The sequence below is a fragment of the Procambarus clarkii genome, chromosome 9 (assembly GCF_040958095.1).
Source record: "Procambarus clarkii isolate CNS0578487 chromosome 9, FALCON_Pclarkii_2.0, whole genome shotgun sequence".
In the NCBI taxonomy this organism is placed as follows: Eukaryota; Metazoa; Arthropoda; class Malacostraca; order Decapoda; family Cambaridae; genus Procambarus; species Procambarus clarkii.
In genome coordinates, this window is record NC_091158.1 from 36,291,328 (window position 1) to 36,313,737 (window position 22,410).

Below are 22,410 nucleotides of genomic sequence, written 5' to 3' on the forward strand. Positions count from 1 at the left end.
ACACACTCTGTGTGTGTGTGTGTGCGTGCGTGTGTATGCGTGTGTGTGTGTACTCATCTAGTTGTCACCTTGTTGTACTCACCTAATTTTGTTGAAGGAATTGAGCTTTGCCTCTTTGGTCACGCGTCTCAACCGTCAATCTTCTGATGTACAGATTCCTGAGCTTCTCGAGCTTCATCATATCTACATTTGAAATTGTGAATGGAGTTAGAATCCACCACATCACTTCCTAGTGCATTCAATTTACTAACTACTCTGACGCTGAAAAAGTTCCTTTTAACGTCTCTGTAAGTCATTTGGGTGAGGACACAAGGGGACACAGCCACCACATGCCTCTCCTTATGGGTGTACCACCCGTGTTAAATAAACCATCCTTGCCTTCCCTAATAATACATCCTTTTCATCCTGTGTGTGTTGGTGGATGGATGAATGGATACACCGCACACCAGTCACCTGATGAGACACATGAGGGAGTTTATACGCCATACATACCAGTCACCTGATGAGACACATGAGGGACTTTATACACCACACCACCAGTCACCGGATGAGACACATGCGGGAGTTTATACACCATACACACCAGTCACCTGATGAGACACATGAGGGAGTAGATACACCATACACACCAGTCACCTGATGAGACACATGAGGGAGTAGATACGCCACACACACCAGTCATCTGATGAGACACATGAGGGTGTAGATACACCATACACACCAGTCACCTGATGAGACACATGAGGGAGTTGGTACACCACACACACCAGTCACCTGGTGAGACACATGAGGGTGTAGATACACCATACACACCAGTCACCTGATGAGACACATGAGAGAGTTGATACACAACACACACCAGTCACCTGATGAGACACACGAGGGAGTTGATACACACCACACACTCCTTTCACCTCATGAGACACATGAGCGAGTATACACACCACACCAGTCACCTAATGAGACACATGAGGGAGTGGATACACAACACACCAGCCTCCTGATGAGACACACGAGAGAGTTGATACACCACACGCACCAGTCACCTCATGAGACACATGAGGGAGTGTATACACCACACAATCCAGTCACCTGATTAGATACATGAGAGAGTTGATACATCACACACACAAGTCACCTAGTGAGACACATGAGGGAGTTGATACACCACACACATCAGTCACCTGATGAGACACATGTGGGTGTTGATACATCACACACACCAGTCACCTGATGAGACACATGAGGGAGTAGATACACCATACACACCAGTCACCTAATGAGACACATGAGGGAGTAGATACGCCACACACACCAGTCATCTGATGAGAAGCATGAGGGAGTTGATACACGAAACACACCAGTTACCTGATGAGACACATAAGGGAGTTGATTCACCACACACCGTTCACCTGATGAGAAACATGTGGGAATTGATATACCACACACACCAGTCACCTGATGAGACACATGAGGGAGTTGGTACACCACACACACCAGTCATCTGGTGAGACACATGAGGGTGTAGATACACCATACACACCAGTCACCTGATGAGACACATGAGAGAGTTGATACACAACACACACCAGTCACCTGATGAGACACACGAGGGAGTTGATACACACCACACACTCCTTTCACCTCATGAGACACATGAGCGAGTATACACCCCACACCAGTCACCTAATGAGACACATGAGGGAGTGGATACACAACACACCAGCCTCCTGATGAGACACACGAGAGAGTTGATACACCACACGCACCAGTCACCTCATGAGACACATGAGGGAGTGTATACACCACACAATCCAGTCACCTGATTAGATACATGAGAGAGTTGATACATCACACACACAAGTCACCTAGTGAGACACATGAGGGAGTTGATACACCACACACATCAGTCACCTGATGAGACACATGTGGGTGTTGATACATCACACACACCAGTCACCTGATGAGACACACGAGTTGATACACCACACATACCAGTCACCTGATGAGACACATGCGGGAGTGATACACCACACACACCCAGTCACCTGATGAGACACATCGGGAGTTGATACACCACACACATCAGTCACCTGATGAGACACATGAGGGAGTTGATACATCACACACACCAGTCACCTATGAGACACATAAAGGAGTTGATACACCACACGCACCAGTCACATGATGAGACACATAAGGGAGATGATACACCACACACACACCAGGTCACCTGATGAGACACATGCAGTTAATACATCACACACACCAGTCACCTGATGAGACACATGCTGGAGTGTATACGCGACACACACACCAGTCCACCTGATGAGACACATGCGGGAGTTGGTACCCTACACACAACAGTCACCTGATGAGACACATGTGGGTGTTGATACATCACACACACCAGTCACCTGATGAGACACATGAGGGAGTTGATGCACCACACGCACCAGTCACCTGGTGAGACACATTAGGAGTTGTACACCACACGCACCAGTCACCTAATGAGATACCTGAGGGACTTGATCACACAACACACCAGTTCACTGGTGAGACACATGAGGGAGTTGATACACCACACGCACCAGTCACCTGATGAGACACATGAGGGAGTTGATGCACCACACGCACCAGTCACCTGGTGAGACACATGAGGGAGTCGATACACCACACACACCTGTCACCTGATGCGACACTTGAGGGAGTTGATACACCACACACACCAGTCACCTGGTGAGACACATGAGGGAGTCGATACACCACACACACCTGTCGCCTGATGCGACACTTGAGGGAGTTGATACACCACACACACCAGTCACCTGGTGAGACACATAAGGGAACTGATACACCACACGCACCAGTCACCTGATGAGACACATGAGGGAGGTCACTTTTATCCAAAGGATTCCTCGCCATCTTCCAACTTTAAAGGGCCAAGAAAATGAATGATATATTCTTATATCCGTTGCAACCTACCTATATGTGCTTCTACTAATATATATCAGTTAAAGCCAGGGCCAATATAGGTGTGTGTGTAACCCGTCCTCTTAAAAATAACGTCGCTTTTGGCTCGTATGCGCGCTATGGCCAAAATTGGACGTAATTTGATATGAAATCGACTCACAAAAGTGAAGTACTGTTCCGTTTCTGTCTGAATCGTCCGGCGTACTCGGCAAGCTTAGAAGAGGTAACTTTCCATTAACGTTTTTCATAACGTTTTGAAACTTTATGAGAATTTCCTGCCCACCTAACCTATCAGAGGACTCTTAACTTACTGTTTGTTGAAAAAAAAATCCCAAATTTATTTTCAATTTTTTTTTATTTTCAAATTACGTCCATATTCGGCCATACGGGCAAACGGCAAATGCGACGTTCTTTTTAAGGGGACAGGTTGAATGAATGAGTTGGATCTTATATGGACTAATGATTCCTAATGTCTATAACATGACGTTTCTCGCCTATTTCCATTTACACACATCTTTTGTCTCTTTCCAGATTGTTGTGAGATCTCTTGTCTCATGTAATCTTTTTGAAAAATTTAGTTAGCTGATAACAAAATTCTTCTGCGGGTTTCTGATAGTTTTTTGTCGCATCTATTTCCCTCTGTTTTTTCTTTTCCTCATCTGCAATGCTTACCATGCCAACCAGTATTTATTTTGCACACTTGGTACCCCATCTTGTTGTGTGAAGACCTGAAAGCAGTTCTGTTTCTGACAGACCTTCCTGTTATTTAATGTTAAATATTTACTTTGTTTCCTAATCATTTGTGAAGATAATGCCAGCGTGATGCTAGCACGATGTGGCGGACAGTCTGAACACCAGTTGTTTGTTTGACGCAGGAGACTCGAGTCAGCTGGGAGCGACGGTGCTGGAGATGCCGTACAAGGGGAAGGCGGCGTCCATGTTGGTGTTCTTGCCTTACACCACGGCAGGCGACGACGCCACTACTCCCCTGGACGCCATGTTGCGACGCCTCTCACACAACACTTTCACGGATGCTCTCACCAAACTCAGAACACAGAAAGTCGTCCTTAAACTTCCAAAGTTTAAATTCGAGCAAACAATCAAGGAAGAACTGAAGCTGGTGAGTCAAATGTCTGTTAAAGTTGAATTAGTTTCTTGATACCATCTTAAGCTGACACCACCAGAAGAGTCGTCATCTTAAGCTGACACCACCAGGAGAGTCGTTGGGACGACCCGGAGGTGGTGTAGTGCTGGTAAGCTGTACATGCTGTGTGTCTTGTTCAACATTTGGGGCTCAGCGCGAACACATATGTTCTACAACATGCTCCTTATTATTACTCCACTGTTCCTAATGTTCACTGTCACGTCCTCCCCCTCCGTTGTCTCATTGTGTACCCCCTTCACGTCCCCTCCGTTGTCTCATTGTGTACCCCTGTCACGTCCCCTCCGTTGTCTCATTGTGTACCCCTGTCACGTCCCCTCCGTTGTCTCATTGTGTACCCCTGTCACGTCCCTCCGTTGTCTCATTGTGTACCCCTGTCACGTCCCCTCCGTTGTCTCATTGTGTACCCCTGTCACGTCCCCTCCGTTGTCTCATTGTGTACCCTGTCACGTCCCCTCCGTTGTCTCATTGTGTACCCCTGTCACGTCCCCTCCGTTGTCTCATTGTGTACCCCTGTCACGTCCTCTCCGTTGTCTCATTGTGTACCCCTGTCACGTCCCCTCCGTTGTCTCATTGTGTACCCCTGTCACGTCCCCTCCGTTGTCTCATGTGTACCCCTGTCACGTCCCCTCCGTTGTCTCTGTGTTCCTGTCATGATCTCATGATCCACAGCATCGCTGGCCAACCAAAGCCTGGCCAATTTTCAATAAGTGTCTAGAGGTAAGTGTAAAAGGCTGGTTAAAACAACGCCTAGTTTACTGGGACATATAAACTGGTCACCGTAAAACACTAAGAACTAATATTTTCTATATACAACTGATATACATTAGTATACAACTAATACTGTAATCAGAACAAGGAACTTCAGCACACAGCTCAATTATTCACATAAATGAACTTCAAGAACTTAAAACACAGCAATCAAAATCTGTAACGGCTAATACTTAGGACTAGCTAACACCAGGCTCCAACCCGGCGCAGTGGTACACTAACCCAAGTAACAGGTTGGAGGTGTTATACATAAATAAGTAGTGGGTGAGTATTCAGTAAAATACATAACACAATAACAAGCCTCTACGATCATCCAATATCCATCTCAACACTAAAACATCTACCACCTAACACAACTGATATATCTCGGTAGACTGTGGTAGTCTGATCCATTACACAAAAATCATTACTCCTATCTATACCCGAGTAATAAAAAACAACAACAGTATATAACACAACTTACAGCTGGACGTCTATACGTCCTCCTATCTAGGAAATCAGGTGAGTAATGACTTACCAAGAGCTGAGCCGGCCGAGAACGACTGTGCTGCCAACATGGCAAGTCATCCCTCTCACATAACAGAAGCTCAAAAACCCAATTGTAACTTCTACGTCGCACATTACTAAGTGCGTATTATAATATACAATAATCTCCACAGGAGAATATACAGTAAACTCAAGGTACATTAGAATATAACATAGTTTATATACAATAACGTAAGGAAGTCTATTCTCTTACATATGGTAACACTGGTCTTCGACGTCTCGCCAAGGGGGGGGGGGGGGGAATTAGAAGGATTACCAGTAGTTATCTGGTCGACCCGGTGTTCACCACTTACATTACCGTATATCCCTAGTCATTCCTCAGGTATATCTAATTCTTCATACTACTATATATGTACACAATTATTATTTAGCTTCTGCTAGCGTAATATCAACACGAGAGTACAGATATAAAAATATAAGAATACAGATATAAGAAATAACACTGTTATTTTACTATATGGTTTGAACACATCATACATATGTGTGTGGTCATAACAGTTCCCCTGTCATGTCCCCTCCGCTGTCTCAATATATTTCCTATCACGTCCTCCGTTGTCTCAAAATGTTTCCTGTCACGTCCCCTCCGTTGTCTCAATATGTTCCCTGTCACGTCCCCTCCGTTGTCTCAATATATTTCCTATCACGTCCCCTCCGTTGTCTCAATATATTTCCTATCACGTCCCCTCCGTTGTCTCAATATATTTCCTATCACGTCCCCTCCGTTGTCTCAATATATTTCCTATCACGTCCCCTCCGTTGTCTCAATATGTTCCTGTCACGTCCCCTCCGTTGTCTCAATATGTTCCCTGTCACGTCCCCTCCGTTGTCTCAATATATTTCCTATCACGTCCCCTCCGTTGTCTCAATATATTTCCTATCACGTCCCCTCCGTTGTCTCAATATATTTCCTATCACGTCCTCCGTTGTCTCATTATGTTTCCTGTCACGTCCCCCCCCCCGTTGTCTTATTATTTTCCCTATCACGTCCCCTCTGTTGTCTCATTTTGTTCCCTGTCACGTCCCCTCCGTTGTCTCAATATGTTCCTCGTCACTTCCCCTTCGTTGTCTCAATATGTTTCCTGTTATGTCCCCTCCCTTCCATTGTCTCATTATGTTCCCTGTCACGTCCCCTCCCTTCCATTGTCTTCATTATGTTCCCTGTCACGTCCCCTCCCTTCATTGTCTCATTATGTTCCCTGTCACGTCCCCTCCCTTCCATTGTCTCATTATGTTTCCCTGTCACGCCCCCCCCCCTCTGTTGTCTCATTATGTTCCCTGTCACCCCCCCCCCCTCCATTGTCTCATTATGTTCCCCGTCAAGGCTCCTCCTTTGTCTCATTATGTTCCCTGTCACGATCCATTGTCTCATTATGTTCCATTATGTTCCCCGTCAAGGCTGCTCCATTGTCTCATTATGTTCCCTGTCACGTCCTTCCCCCTTCGTTGCCTCATTATATTCGCTGTCACGTCTCCTCCGATGTCCCATTATGTTCCTTGGCCGGTATCGGCATCTTTTGCTGACAGTACTAGGAGTGTGGTCGGGACGGCCTGGAGGTAGTATAGTGCTGGTAAGGTTGGGGTTGATACCACCTCCAACCTTCCACCTTTTCTAACGACTAAACGAACTCCTAACTCCATACTCTCCACGCAACTGTAGACTTCAATCATTAGCAGATTTCCAATAGATAACCAGGACTACACAACCCGAAGGAATTATTGCTTCAATGGACGTCGAATCTCTTTTTACCAACGACCCGGTCGACACCACCGTACAATGATCCTGGACAGAGTATACAGAGACGAGAGCACCCCCAAATTAGACATACTGGAGTCACACCAGATGAATCTACTCGAAACATGCACAACGGAGCTCATATCATCAGCCAGCAAGGAAACAGTAGCAATGGGCTCCTCCCCATCAGTGCCTTTTGCTAACTTGTACATGGGCACCATCGAGGACAGAGTTTTCAATATGAGACACAAATCGTTGCTACTTATTGCCGTTATGTCGATGACATATTTGTAAGAGTAAAAGACCGAGAAGAACTAATCGATCCAAAAAGCTCTCTAGAGAGAAAGTCAGGACTTTGTTTCACCCATGAGAATAGTAACAATTACAGTCTGCTGTTCCTGGATGTGTTCATAACAAACATAGAAGCATCTCTAAGTACCAGCATATATACCAAGCCTACAAACATAGGATTATGCCTGAAGGGTGGGAGTGCCCCCAAAGATATAAAGCCGTATTTTTTTTCAAAGCATATAGTCGTCCAGCCCTCACCCACGGCTCTGAAAGGAGCAAAGTGAGTAAGAAGTTTGAAAGGATAACTAAGTATTGGTAAAGAATGGCTATAAACCATGATATCAACTCATTACAAGACGCCAATTGGACCAGTGGTACAATCCTGAACCAAAACCAGAAACCACAACACCTCCACTAAAATTATATTACAAATACACCATGCACAAGAATGAGTAAAGAATAATGACAGAAATAGTCTGTAAATAAGTAAAAAGTACAACCCATACCAAAACATAAACATCATTATATACTATTGAATGAAGACCACTGATCTCCTCATTAAAAATAGCCCAAAGCAGCTGGGTGTCATTTGCTGCAGCACAATGTGGTATATATGTGCACTTGTCCCCCATGTAGGATTTAATCTTCAATCTAAGTACATAGGTTTGATGTCGACCAAGCTTATGAGGCATTTAGCCTGTCAGCTTCAGACAGGTGCCCTTAAAAATCACATGAGAGAAGCCCATAATATCACCCTAACAAGAGAAATGCTAAATATGAACATATGCATAATAGAAAAAGCCCAAAAGGAAAGGAGGCTACAAATTCTTGAAGCTCTACACATAAATGAAGAACAACCCACCATCAATACCCAAATTACAGATCTATTCACTCTATGCACCATGAATGTACGAGCAAGACCGGAACACGAAAATTCCTACAATGATGTCACCACCCAAAACACCCAACCAATTACAGTCACCTGAGTTCTAATTACCCTATCACCTGATTTATATTTGTATGCTTATTCTATTGACCTCCTCAATTTACCTCTACCCTTTTACTTTCGCCTTTCTCCTCACTTCATCTTATATGTACCTGACCTCCCAGTCTGGTACTGGGAGGTATCAGATTCAGATTCAGATTCTTTATTCAGCTAAAGGTACGTACATTACAGATGAGTTACAAACATAATGTTGGATTTAAAGAAAGAGCTAGTACATATAATACCTAAAGCCACTAGTACGCATAGCGTTTCGGGCAAATATATTAGATTTCCTTCATATCTCCTAGACAGGCTAAATATCCCAAAAGAAATCCACAGGGAAATAGCAGTTCGGTTATATAGACTACGTCTAGGTTACAGATGCAACTGTGGAAATTAGTGAACCCAGATAGAGAGAATGCATCTGCTGCCAAATAATCACAGAAAAAGCCATTACTTCACTATCTCCTGGAATGTCAAGCAACCAACGATCTCAGAAGAGCTTTAAGAGTCCCTGAATCTTGCAGTAACCACCCTGAAACCATCAACCCTGCCACTTTTCTGGTCAAAAAAGGTCTCTAGGAGGTGGACATGCTCATAAATACTGTCAAGCAGTATCCTCCCCAGCGATAGCAGCCTGACGATTTAAATGCGACCTCAACACACAGTATACATTCATTAAAAATAAAAAATCAAATCTACCACTTACGGGCTATTCATACCCGTGCCACCTCCTGGGTGGCTTAATCTTCACCAAGCAATCATATCTCCTCTCCAAACCTTTAGATCTACCCAGCAACCCGAAGCCACAAATCCACGAAGCAAACTACCAGACCCTCAGTTAAACGCCAATGGAATACTCCTCGGCAAGTCCGAATCTGTTCCGAGTCTTGAGCACCCATGATGCACCATTCTGAACACCAGGGCCTCGAACAACTGTAGAAAACAAAGCCCTACTACACAAGGCAAAAAACTATCGCATAGATCAGGGTAAAAACATTAATACACCTGCTATTTCTTCCAGGATATCTCAAGCACGAATGATGACTTCTACGTCATCAAATGCCCCAGTAGCTGGATGGCAAAGACACCACGACCCAACCCAGAGTCTCCTCACCTGACAAAAGAAAGGCAGCCAAAGGAGTATCAAGTGACCACTGTGGTAATGATTATTGACTCATTGACAGAGACCATCAGCATGATGCTTGGTAAAGCATAAACAAGCACTGCGGCAGACCAACCCTCATTCAAAGAAGGAAATGTCAACAAAGGTAAAAAAAAATCTACTGAACTTATTTCCTCCACACGTCTACAAGCCCTACCGGAAAATGTTGACGAAGTCGAAGAAGGTGACGAAAATGAATTGTTTCAGCACCCAATGGCATTCTCTACTCCAGCCAAGAAGACACAAGCTGTCGGGAAAATCAGCCCATTAGAAACCACGATGGATTCAATGGATACTCATACAGAATATCGGACAATAACATCAATCTCAATATTATACAATGGAACATTCAAGGATTTAAAAGCAAAGCTCAAACACTCATAGCAGTGCTTCTCAAGGACAACTTTGATATTATTTTACGTCAAGAAGCACTTACCAGGACTGAAAGAAGTATTAATATCCCAGGATATCAAGGTTCCCACTGCCCAGTTGCACAAGGTGGCACCAATGGCATTTCACTACTAGTAAGAAATTATATTAATGCCACTCCAATCACAGACCTGTGAACGAAGAGGACGTGAAGGACGTGATGACGTCGAAATTATGAGAATTAATCCCCATGAGAATTCAATGCTGTCCGTCTTCAATGAATAAAGGAGCCATAGAGAACACGATATGGATCTCTCTGCAATCTTTTAATAGAGGTCACCACACCTACTATCGTCTCGGATGACTTTAACGCTTATAGTGGATTGCTACTTGATTCACCAAGAACCAAAGCCAGTGAAAGACATATTGAACACTTTTTGGATGAAGTGACTGAAGTCCGTCTGCTTAACTTAACGGAACCAACCCATATTCGTGGCAGGTAGCTGGACCTCACGTTTGTCTCTACCAGTATTTATGAGTTGTACTCACCTATTCACCTAGTTGTGCTTGTGGGGGTTAAGCTCTGGCTCTTTGGTTATTGTGTTATTGGTCATTTGACTATGTACTGACTAGTGACCACTTTGCTGCAAGAACAGTTATTAATATAGCACTTCCTCCCAGACCCCCAGCTCCCGAGCCCAGATGGGACTATATCAAAGCAGATTGGACGAAATATCAGGAATCTCTTGAAATTTGGCACCGAAACTACACCCCGCCTAACAACACTGAAGAGATGGAAAAAGATTTAGTAAATACAATACATTAAGCAACAAATTACTCCATCTGCAAAAAGAAAACAATTAACCAACAACATAAAGACCATTGATGTTACAATAATAGGATAAAAAAAACTTCATAACAGACTAAATTGTGCACAAAAAAACTTCAGAAGAGACAGAACCCAAGCTAATCTGGAACTTCTTACAGCTGTCTGAGGTCAAGGGCATGAAGAAACAGAAAAAATCAGAGAAGAAAAATGGCCAAGTTATGGTGTGCCAAGTTAAATCAGCATACATTCTTGAGCGACATCCGGAGGCAGATCAACAAAGTCAAAAGAAAATTACGTCCTGTTCCGCCCCATTATGGTCATCCAGACCAAGAAGCAGAAAAACTAGCAAATCTATTTGTTTCAAGAACCAGTTCCACTAAACTTCCACAATCAACTCTGACTCACCAAAAAAGACTTCAAGCAGCAAGATGGGGAAAAAACATAGACGATGCTTTAGCCATACCTGACGAACTACACCAACCTTTCAATCTTTAAAGAATTCAGAAGAGCTACAAAGAAAACTAAAAACACAGCTCCAGGCGAGGACCAAATCACACACAACATGCTGGCCAAGCTAGGAGAAAAGAGTGAAGAAGCCTTCTTGAATCTAATCAACAGAGAATAGGTGACAAGAACTCGACCACTCTCTTGGAATAGTAAAATTATAGTTCCCATTCAAAAACGTAAAGACCCAGGAAATACAAGACCCATCTTATTAACAAGCTGTCCAAAACTGCGGAAAGAATGGCTCTTAATCGAATTGAATGGAAAGCCAATCCACAGCACCAAAATATGTTTGCTTACAGAAAAGGTGTGGGAACCACCATACCTCCCTCCTGGATCAAATCAATGACAAACCGTGAATCCTTATTTGTCAGGATCTACAAAAAGCCTTCAAGCTAATTAATGCTCTAGCTACATTGTGCTGCCTGGTGGATAATGAAATCAAAGGACACGCTCTTGCCTTTGTCAAAGGAAGTTGCTTAACAGAAAAGCTAAAGCCCCTTCCACTTCAACTGTCTCATGGAACAATTCATGAAGCTCAAGTTACCAAAGACCAAACTGTTTAACTATGCAGATGACTTTGAATGGCAAAGGCGCCAAGAACCATGCACAAAAATGCCTAGACATCATCAGGAAGGAAACGGAACGCATAGCAATGAAAATAAACAACAATACAACCCAAGCAATGGTTGTTAAAATGAGAGCTCAAGACATCAAACTCGCAATATAAGAACAAGAGATTGAGTGTGTTACCTCTTTTCAATATCTTGGAGTCATAATAGACATCCAGTTGAAATCACTAGAGAAATTGAATATCTTCGGCAACGTTCCAAAGGCCAGAAACTCAGCTTTCTGCTCCCAGACAAGTCTTAGAGATGGTGCAACTCTGCCAGTACTCAAAATGTACTTCGTTGAAGAAGTTAGGTCACTCACTGACTATGCTACTCCTGCTCTTAGCGAAAACCAATGGGAGAAACTCAAATTGAGCCCTCAGAACAATGCTGAGTGCACTTATATGGATGCGTAGAAAGAATCTAAGAATGGAAACCAACTTACCAGCCTTAGAAAACAGGATCGAAACAAGAAATAGCCACCATAACAACAAAACTTGTTGGAACCATCACCATACTGTCAATCAAAGATAGCATACACAGATCGAATCACAGATATCTTCAATATAGAACAAGTGCATGGAAAGATAATCTGGTTACGATTCAAGAGAAAGTGGACTTGAAACAAACCATTAGAAACAATTGAGAATTTAGACCATATCAACACTTCGGCAGCCTCCTCCATGGGAAGAATCAAGTTTAAAGATAATCATTGAAAGACTATCAGGTAAAAAATCAGCTTGTGACTCTCAGAGGATCAAAGCAATCATAGAACAACAAATGGAAAGCAACTCAAGACCGACAACCACTGATATCTTCACAGATGGATCAGTTGATCAGGAAAGAGATACTGGTGGGGGGCAGCAGTTTACATTAACTAATATGAAGCTTACTGGAGCATGCAATTAAGAATAACTTACATGATGTCATCATTTATTCAGATTCTAAATCTTCGTTCCAGGCTTTGTTATCCAGCCAGCACAGAGATAATATACAAGTCATCATAGAAATCCTACATATAGGAAACGAAGCACACAATCTATGGGTGTCAGTCACTCTAAATTGAATACCAAGTCACAGTGGTATAAATGGTAATGAAAAGACAGACTCACTAGCAAAAACTGCCACTACTCTACCTGTTGTACAGGTTAATATACCTCCATGTTTTTCACAGATTAGGGACCTGAAAATACAATTGATAACTTATTATAAAACAAAAAAAAAACGGCCAATCTACTCATGAAAAACTCCCCAGACACCTTGTTACTGTGATATTTGGGTCAAAGTTTTAAATCGAGGTGGGGTTGCCTCCTGTTCTCACCGTTTCTTTTCCTCTTCTGTTTTAGCACACTGGTTTTAGTCTTGTTTTAATAACATTACCTTGGTGGCGGATATAGATGCAAAGTGTTCACTAATGCGTCCAATTCTTCAACTACTTTTCTAACTATTATTGTCACTGTGGATTCTGCATCTAATGCAGCTGTTCTTGTTGGTTGAATTTTAAGTTTGATTAACGGGACTTTAGTTGCTTCACATTCAAGTAATTAGTGTAATAATTATTACAGAGACAGATGAATGTCTCTACATCTGTTTTTCATGCGTAGATTCGCCGTTTTTTTTGGTTTTGGTTTTTGGTCTTTTGTAGCGCTGATCAATTTGTCCCCCAATTCCTTCAGGAATATATATATATATATATGTATATATATATATGTCGTACCTAATAGCCAGAACGCACTTCTCAGCCTACTATTCAAGGCCCGATTTGCCTAATAAGCCAAGTTTTCATGAATTAATGTTTTTTCGTCTACCTAACCTACCTAACCTAACCTAACCTAGCTTTTTTTGGCTACCTAACCTAACCTTACCTATAAATATAGGTTAGGTTAGGTTAGGTAGGGTTGGTTAGGTTCGGTCATATATCTATGTTAATTTTAACTCCAATAAAAAAAAAATTGACCTCATACATAGAGAAAAGGGTTGCTTTATCATTCCATAAGAAAAAAATTATAGTAAATATATTAATTCAGGAAAACTTGGCTTATTAGGCAAATCGGGGCCTTGAATAGTAGGCTGAGAAGTGAGTTCTGGCTACTAGGTACGACATATATATATATATATATATATATATATGTCGTACCTAATAGCCAGAACGCACTTCTCAGCCTACTATTCAAGGCCCGATTTGCCTAATAAGCCAAGTTTTCATGAATTAATGTTTTTTCGTCTACCTAACCTACCTAACCTAACCTAACCTAGCTTTTTTTGGCTACCTAACCTAACCTTACCTATAAATATAGGTTAGGTTAGGTTAGGTAGGGTTGGTTAGGTTCGGTCATATATCTACGTTAATTTTAACTCCAATAAAAAAAAATTGACCTCATACATAATGAAATGGGTAGCTTTATCATTTCATTAGAAAAAAAATTACAGAAAATATACTAATGCAGGAAAACTTGGCTTATTAGGCAAATCGGGCCTTGCATAGTAGGCTGAGAAAGTGCGTTCTGGCTACTAGGTACGACATATATATATATATATATATATATATATCGTAATAGTAGCCAGAACACACTTCTCAGCCTACTATGCAAGGCCCGATTTGCCTAATAAGCCAAGTTTTCATGAATTAATTGTTTTTCGACTACCTAACCTACCTAACCTAACCTAACCTAACTTTTTCGGGCTACCTAACTTAACCTAACCTATAAAGATAGATTAGGTTAGGTTAGGTAGGGTTGGTTAGGTTCGGTCATATATCTACGTTAATTTTAACTCCAATAGAAAAAAATTTACCTCATACATAATGAAATGGGTAGCTTTATCATTTCATAAGAAAAAAATTAGAGAAAAATACATTAATTCAGGAAAACTTGGCTTATTAGGCAAATCGGGCCATGAATAGTAGGCCAAAAAGTGCGTTCTGGCTACTAGGTACGACATATATATATATATATATATATATATATGTGTGTGTGTGTTTACTAGTTGTGTTTTTACGGGGGTTGAGCATTGCTCTTTCGGCCCGCCTCTCAACTGTCAATCAACTGTTTACTAACTACTTTTTTTTTTTCCCCCACACCACACACACACACCCCAGGAAGCAGCCCGTGACAGCTGACTAACTCCCAGGTACCTATTTACTGCTAGGTAACAGGGGCATTCAGGGTGAAAGAAACTTTGCCCATTTGTTTCTGCCTCGTGCGGGAATCGAACCCGCGCCACAGAATTACGAATCCTGCACGCTATCCACCAGGCTACGAGGGTGTGTGTGTGTGTGTGTGTGTGTGTGGTGTGTGTGTGTGTGTGTGGTGTGTGTGTGTGTGTGTATTTGGGCAGCAGCCGTTCATTTAAGCATATTTGGTTAAATATGGTGGCATTGCTAGCGTTGTTGATCTCATAAGTTTTCTATTCTCCTAACTATTTTATTTCTCTCGGAATTATGAAAAACAGTCAATTTACCGAAATTCATGGTAAAGAAACTGATCATTAATGAATGTATATTTTATACACCGGTTCGTTCCATTCTGGAACATTTTCAGGTAAGAAATACAAGGTGAAAATTTATCCTAAAGACACATGTGAAAGAGGTGAAGTTGTATGAGGTGGTTAAGGTGAAGCAATCACACATAGGTGTTGAAATAGGGACACAATGGGGAAGGATACCAATCAAACACTGGAGAGTAGATGTCAATCAAGCGAGGTAGAAATGCAGATATCTTGTGTTGTGGTGAGGTCTGGATTTTAGCGTAGATAAAGTATCGAAGTTGTTACTCTGTAAATTTAGGGTGTGTCTTTTTTATGAGTATAGCTCCAGTATTTACAGTCTTCCCTGGTCAGTGGTGCGTGCCACCACTGTTGTATTTTCTACAGTCCTGGCAAATCCTGTTGTATAAATACATCAGTCCTGGCATCCACCTCTTATAACTTCAATTATGCTAATTCTCAGCTTTGTCTGAAATAACTATTTATTTATTTTACTACTCTTTTTTTTCAACCAGTAATTTAACTCTGAGTAGTTTCGTGTAGAAAATCTTGGAAATATCACATCGGTTGGCCAAAACGTTTTAGAGTCCAAAAGAAACGGAAAAGTTCCAATGATGTTAATGACCCTATCATTGCCCTTACAGGCTATTGAGCGTCTGGGGAGTACTGACCTGTTCACTGACGGTGCTGATCTCTCAGTGTATGATCCTTCAAGGAGAGTAAAGGTGGGCAAGACGATCCATAAGGCGGTGGTGGAGGTGAACGAGGAGGGCGCCGAGGCCGCCGCCGCAACAGCTCTGATCGGAGCTATTATCCTATCCTTCGGTCTTCCTCCCGTTCCCCGAGAGTTCACCTGTGACCGACCCTTCATCTTCCTCATCCGTGACAACCATACAAACAACATTCTCTTCTTAGGCGTCTACAGAAAGCCATAAAATACATTCTACCCCTTTTGAAGAATATCAATGTTGCAAATTTCAAAAAAACTTATACAAAGAAAACAATCAGTGCTGCAAATTTCAGAAAACAAATACAAAGAAAAAAAATTACCTCCTGCTTCTAAAGAAAAAACAACAACACTCCGATTACTTCCAAAAAAGTATTATTGTAAATCACTGTAGGAAAAGAAGCGCACATTAAACACTCAACACATAAACTAACAGCAGATGTGGCGGACGTCAGTGTGAGAGGAATTTGGTGCTGATGTGAACACAGAGCTGAGAACAGTGTTCTTCAGTTACTGTGTTTCGCTCGCTTCTTGGTTAATACATTCATTACAAAATCAATTGATTTCTTTTCTTTATTTCTTTGTATTCAATATTTCATGAAATTTCCTGTTATTTATGACACCAAAACCAGAAGTTAGGAATTTAAGGCACACAATTTATGTGAATTTGTTTTGGCCTAATGAACCTTCCTGATGAACAATCATAGTGCCTAAACTTGTAAACACTGTTAACACAGGGAGATATATACCAAGAGGTATACCACGTTTCTAATTGTATATACACTCAGAGTATACTATAATGTTCAGGACAAAGGTATATATGTTGGCTGGTTAGTAAACATTTCTAGTTGTCTCAATAACCGTCCAGAGGTTGATGATCGGGATAACAAACAAGGCTTAAGTTAGAAACATTTATTGAAGACTGTAAAACTTAATTATTGGTGGTTCTCCTTTTATTAATAGTCATCGGTGGTGTCCAAAATAGGTATAAATGATCAGTGGTTGTAAACACAAGTGTTTAGCTTCATCCTAACATCGATAATGTCAACAAATTATTTCCCAATCATTTGGTAAAGCAAAGTGAGAGAGAAAGAGAGAGAGAGAGAGAGAGAGAGAGAGAGAGAGAGAGAGAGAGAGAGAGAGAGAGAGAGAGAGAGAGAGAGAGAGAGAGAGAGAGAGAGAGAGTGAGAGATAGAGAGCGAGAGAGAGAGAGAGAGAGTGAGAAGATAGAGAGCGAGAGAGAGAGAGAGAGAGAGAGAGAGAGAGAGAGAGAGAGAGAGTGAGAGAGAGAGAGAGAGAGAGAGAGAGAGAGAGAGAGAGAGAGAGAGAGAGAGAGAGAGAGAGAGAGAGAGAGAGAGAGAGAGAGAGAGAGAGAGAGAGATAGAGAGCGAGAGAGAGAGAGAGAGAGAGAGAGAGAGAGAGAGAGAGAGAGAGAGAGAGAGAGAGAGAGAGAGAGAGAGAGAGAGAGAGAGCGAGAGAGAGAGAGAGAGAGAGAGATAGAGAGAGAGAGAGAGAGAGAGAGAGAGAGAGAGAGAGAGAGAGAGAGAGAGAGAGAGAGAGAGAGAGAGAGCGAGATAGAGAGCGAGAGAGAGAGAGAGAGAGAGAGAGAGAGAGAGAGAGAGAGAGAGAGAGAGAGAGAGAGAGAGAGAGCGAGAGAGAGAGAGAGAGAGAGAGAGAGAGAGAGAGAGAGAGAGAGAGAGAGAGAGAGAGAGAGAGAGAGAGAGAGAGAGAGAGAGACAGAGAGAGAGAGAGACAGAGAGAGAGAGAGAGAGAGAGAGAGAGAGAGAGAGAGAGAGAGAGAGAGAGAGAGAGAGAGAGAGAGAGAGAGAGAGATATGGTTTGGAGAGTACTCCCCACCATCCCCCACTCCACTGTCTCCTCATCCTCCTAACAATTCCTCACTCCAACATCCCCTCGTTCTCCCCACCATCTCTCACTCCCTGTCCCCTCGTCCTCCCTAACATTCCTCTCTCTCCCATCCCCTCGTCTTCCCCAACATCCCCCACTCCAATGTCCCCTCGTCCTCCCCACCATTACCCACTCCCTCATCCGATGCATTCGCAAATGATCTGATGTTCCCATAAAAAAACTTGGGAACATCAAATGACCTGATGTTCCCATAAAAAAACTGGGAACATCAAATGATCTGATGTTTCCATCAGAAAATTGGGAACATCAAATGATTTAACGTTCCCATCACTGAAATATAAGAAAAACAGTTAAAAAACGAAATGAAAACAATGAAAAAATAAAAAAAAATAAACTATACTCACAAAATGAAAGGTATGGTAAACAACACAGCTCAATTCCAACGCAGCATCACACAAAATAATTAAATCAAAATGAAAATAATCGAAATCGAGGAAAATTCAATTTATCAATGCAATCAGAAACATTGTTATGGAATCTTAATATATTTAGTATAGAATATGATGCTCTTACGTGCAACAGATGGCGCTGTTTCTTAATAAGAAGAAGGTTTTTACCTGTTACAGGTGTGGCATCTATACTTATATTTACAAAATGAACGGTATGGTAAACAACTCAGCTCAATTCCAATGCAATGTCACAAAATAATGATATCATAATGAAAATCATTCGACATCTATGAAAATTCAATTTCGAATGGAACGTTGTGTCAAAATTTCCAACCAATTGATGAAGAACTTTTGGAGATTATAACGTGTGTTGCTCTTTCGTCCCACAGATTGCGCCGTTTTTTGTTAAATCATGTTTTTTTTCCTGTCACAGGCGAGGCATGTATATAGTAGGTATATAAAAACACATGCCTATTCGAATGCAATGTTATGTCAAAATTTCAAAGCAATTGGTAAAGAGGTTTCGAAGATTTCCCTCACATGAAAAAAACAGTTTTTTACGAAAGCATATTTTTTCCCCTGTCATAGACATGACATCTATATAGTATATATATAAAAACCGCTCGGATGCCAATGGAACGTTGTGTGAAATGTCAAATTCTAAAGGTTAGGAGGGTGAAGAACTGTCGGAGATTAGCGTAATATATATATATATATATATATATATATATATATATATATATATATATATATATATATATATATATATATATATATATAATATATATATATATATATATATATATATATAATATATATATATATATATATATATATATAATATATATATATATATATATATATATATATATATATATATATATATATATATATATATATATATATATATATATATATATATATATATATATATATGTCGTACCTAGTAGCCAGAACTCACTTCTCAGCCTACTATGCATGGCCCGATTTGCCTAATAAGCCTAGTTTTCATGAATTAATGTTTTTTCGACAACCTAACCTACCTAACCTAACCTAACCTAACGTTTTCGGCTACCTAACCTAACCTAACCTATAAAGATAGGTTAGGTTAGGTTAGGTAGGGTTGGTTAGGTTCGGTCATATATCTACGTTAATTTTAACTCCAATAAAAAAATTGACCTCATACATAATGAAATGGGTAGCTTTATCATTTCATAAGAAAAAAAATTAGAGAAAATATATTAATTCAGTAAAACTTGCTTATTAGGCAAATCGGGCCTCGCATAGTAGGCTGAGAAGTGAGTTCTGGCTACTAGGTACGACATATATATATATATATATATATATATATATATATATATATATATATATATATATATATATATATATATATATATATATATATATATATATATATATATATACTATATATATATATATATATATATATATAATATATATATATATATATATATATATATATATATATAACCTATAAAGGTAGGTTAGGTTAGGTTAGGAAGGGTTGGTTAGGTTTGGTCATATATCCACGTTAATTTTAACTCCAATAATAAAAAATTGACATCATACATAATGAAATGGGTAGCTTTATCATTTCATAAGAACAACGTACAGTATGAGACGAGAAATGTTGCACAGAATGTGGAAGAAGTAGAAAAATTAATTTCAGCACTTGATTTGCAACATGTTACACAGGCGGATAGGAAGGCACTGAGAGGAGTTTTGCGAAAATTCCCGAAATTATTTGCGACAGAGGATGACCAGATTGGTCTCCTTGATAAGAATTGAGCACACCATTCCAACTGGTGATCATTTGCCTGTGTACACGAGACAGTAGAGGTTGCCAGAACAGGCAAAGAACGTTATCAGGGAGGAGTGCCAGAAAATGTTGAGACAGGGCGTGATAGAGCCTAGTACGTCCCTGTGGCTCTCTCCTGTTGTGCTAGTTCGGAAACCCGACGGTAGTTATCGTTTCTGTGTTGACTACCGGAAGGTGAACGAAATAACTAAGGGTGATGTGTATCCATTGCCCCGAATACAGGAGATAATAGATCAATTTGGTGCTGCTAAGTATTTCTCAACTCTTGACGCGAAATCGGCGTATTGGGTGATTCCGGTGGCAGAACAGGATAGGGAAAAAACAGCATTCTCGGATGGTAGGCACACTTATCAATTCCGTAGGATGCCATTTGGTTTAAAGACAGCGCCTTCGTCGTTTCAGAGGGCCATCAACTTCATCCTTAGTCCGGTCCTGGGTAGGCATTCTTTAGCGTACCTGGATGATGTTGTGATATATTCCAGGACGTTTGAGGAACACCTACGGGACTTGACTGAGACTTTGACGTTGTTAGATCAGGCAGGTTTCAAGCTTAACGTTCAGAAGTGCACCCTGGCGGCTCAGAAATTCAAATTTCTGGGGTTCCAGGTGTGCCCAGACGGTATCCGACCTGACCCAGATTCTTGCCGCGCCATTGCTGACATGCCTACTCCAAGGACAGCAAGGGACGTGCGTAGGTTTTTGGGGGCGGCCGGATATTTTCGTCGTCATATTGAAGGTTTCGCTGGCATTTCAGCACCCCTGACTGATCTGACAAAGAAAAATGCGAAGTTTGTGTGGAAATCTGAACATGACGAGGCCTATCGCAAACTGAAAGACCAACTAATCACGACACCGGTATTGGCTATCCCTGATTTTGAGAAAGAGTTGGAAGTGCACTCTGACGCCAGCGGTATAGCTATTGCGGGTGCTTAATTCAGCGAGATGCGGATAATTTACCCCATCCGGTAGCCTATTTCAGTAGAAAGGTCAAAGGTCCTGAAGTTCGCTATTCAGCTACGGATCGGGAGGCACTGGCAGTAGTAGAATCAGTTAGGTATTTCGAACCTTACCTATTTCAGCGGCACTTTGTAATTTACACAGACCATCGAGCATTAACACACATATTTAAAAAAGCGAACAAAATGCCCACGAATGTCACGCTGGTCTCACGAACTTTCAGCCCACTCAATCCAGATTTTGTACAAGCCTTGTCCAGCACATGTTGTGCCAGATACGCTAAGTAGAAATATAGCGGCAGTTTAAGTTAATGATAATATTGAAACCATTCCATCAGATAAAATGAGAGAATACCAGATGAGCGAGCCTAGATGGAAAGAACTTATTGAGTATTTAGAAGGAGGAAAATACCCGAAACAGAAAAAGAATTACCTATTTATGATTTTGAGATGAAACAGGGCGTCCTGTATTATGTTAATAGCCAGAATGATAGGGCAGTATTTCAACTAGTTATTCCGGACGTGTTGCGGTCATCAGCGTTAAAGCTTGCGCATGCTTCTAAAATTGCAGGGCATCGGGGGTCTTTAAAACCCACTTAAAGGCAAAGTCTCTTTTATCCCCAGGGTTACTTTCTGAACTATTCAATTTCGTGAAGGTCGTGCCCTCGTTGCCAGAGGAGGAAAGGCACCCTTAAGGTACAAGCCCCACTTCAGGAATTTCCTGAAATTCGTGAACCTCTAGATCGTGTGGGGGCCGATTTGATTGATTTACACCACAGTCATTCAGGAAATAGATATGTGTTGGTGCTAGTTGACCATCTGTCTAGATACACTACACTAGTTGCATTACCTCAGAAGGATTCTCGTACGGTTGCAGATGTGTTCTTGCGTAGGTTCGTTACTGTATTCGGACCTCCTAAAGTTTTAGTCTCTGACCGGGGTCAAGAATTCAATGGGAAATATATTTAGAGAAGTGTGTAAGATTTTAGAGACAACTTCGGCTTTTACAACAGCCTACCACCTACAAGCAAACGGAATGACGGAACGGACTAATCGTTCAGGTCAAGGATATGCTGCAATCCTTGCTGAACATGATGCAAAACACCTGGGATGAACACCTACCTATGTTCAGTTCGCCTTGAATACTG

The 22,410-nt window shown here is 41.3% G+C and overlaps 1 protein-coding gene across 1 annotated transcript in view; it reads left to right on the plus strand.

The window, feature by feature from the left end:
- The window catches only part of LOC138362736 (serpin B3-like), a 433,705-nt gene extending 416,998 nt beyond the window's left edge, over positions 1-16,707 (plus strand). The window contains exons 3-4 of the mRNA XM_069321300.1: positions 3,849-4,093; positions 16,066-16,707. Coding sequence (XP_069177401.1) covers positions 3,849-4,093; positions 16,066-16,356 — 536 coding nt within the window. The 3' untranslated portion in view covers positions 16,357-16,707. The remainder of the gene's footprint in view (positions 1-3,848; positions 4,094-16,065) is intronic.
- The last annotated feature ends 5,703 nt before the right edge of the window (positions 16,708-22,410 follow it).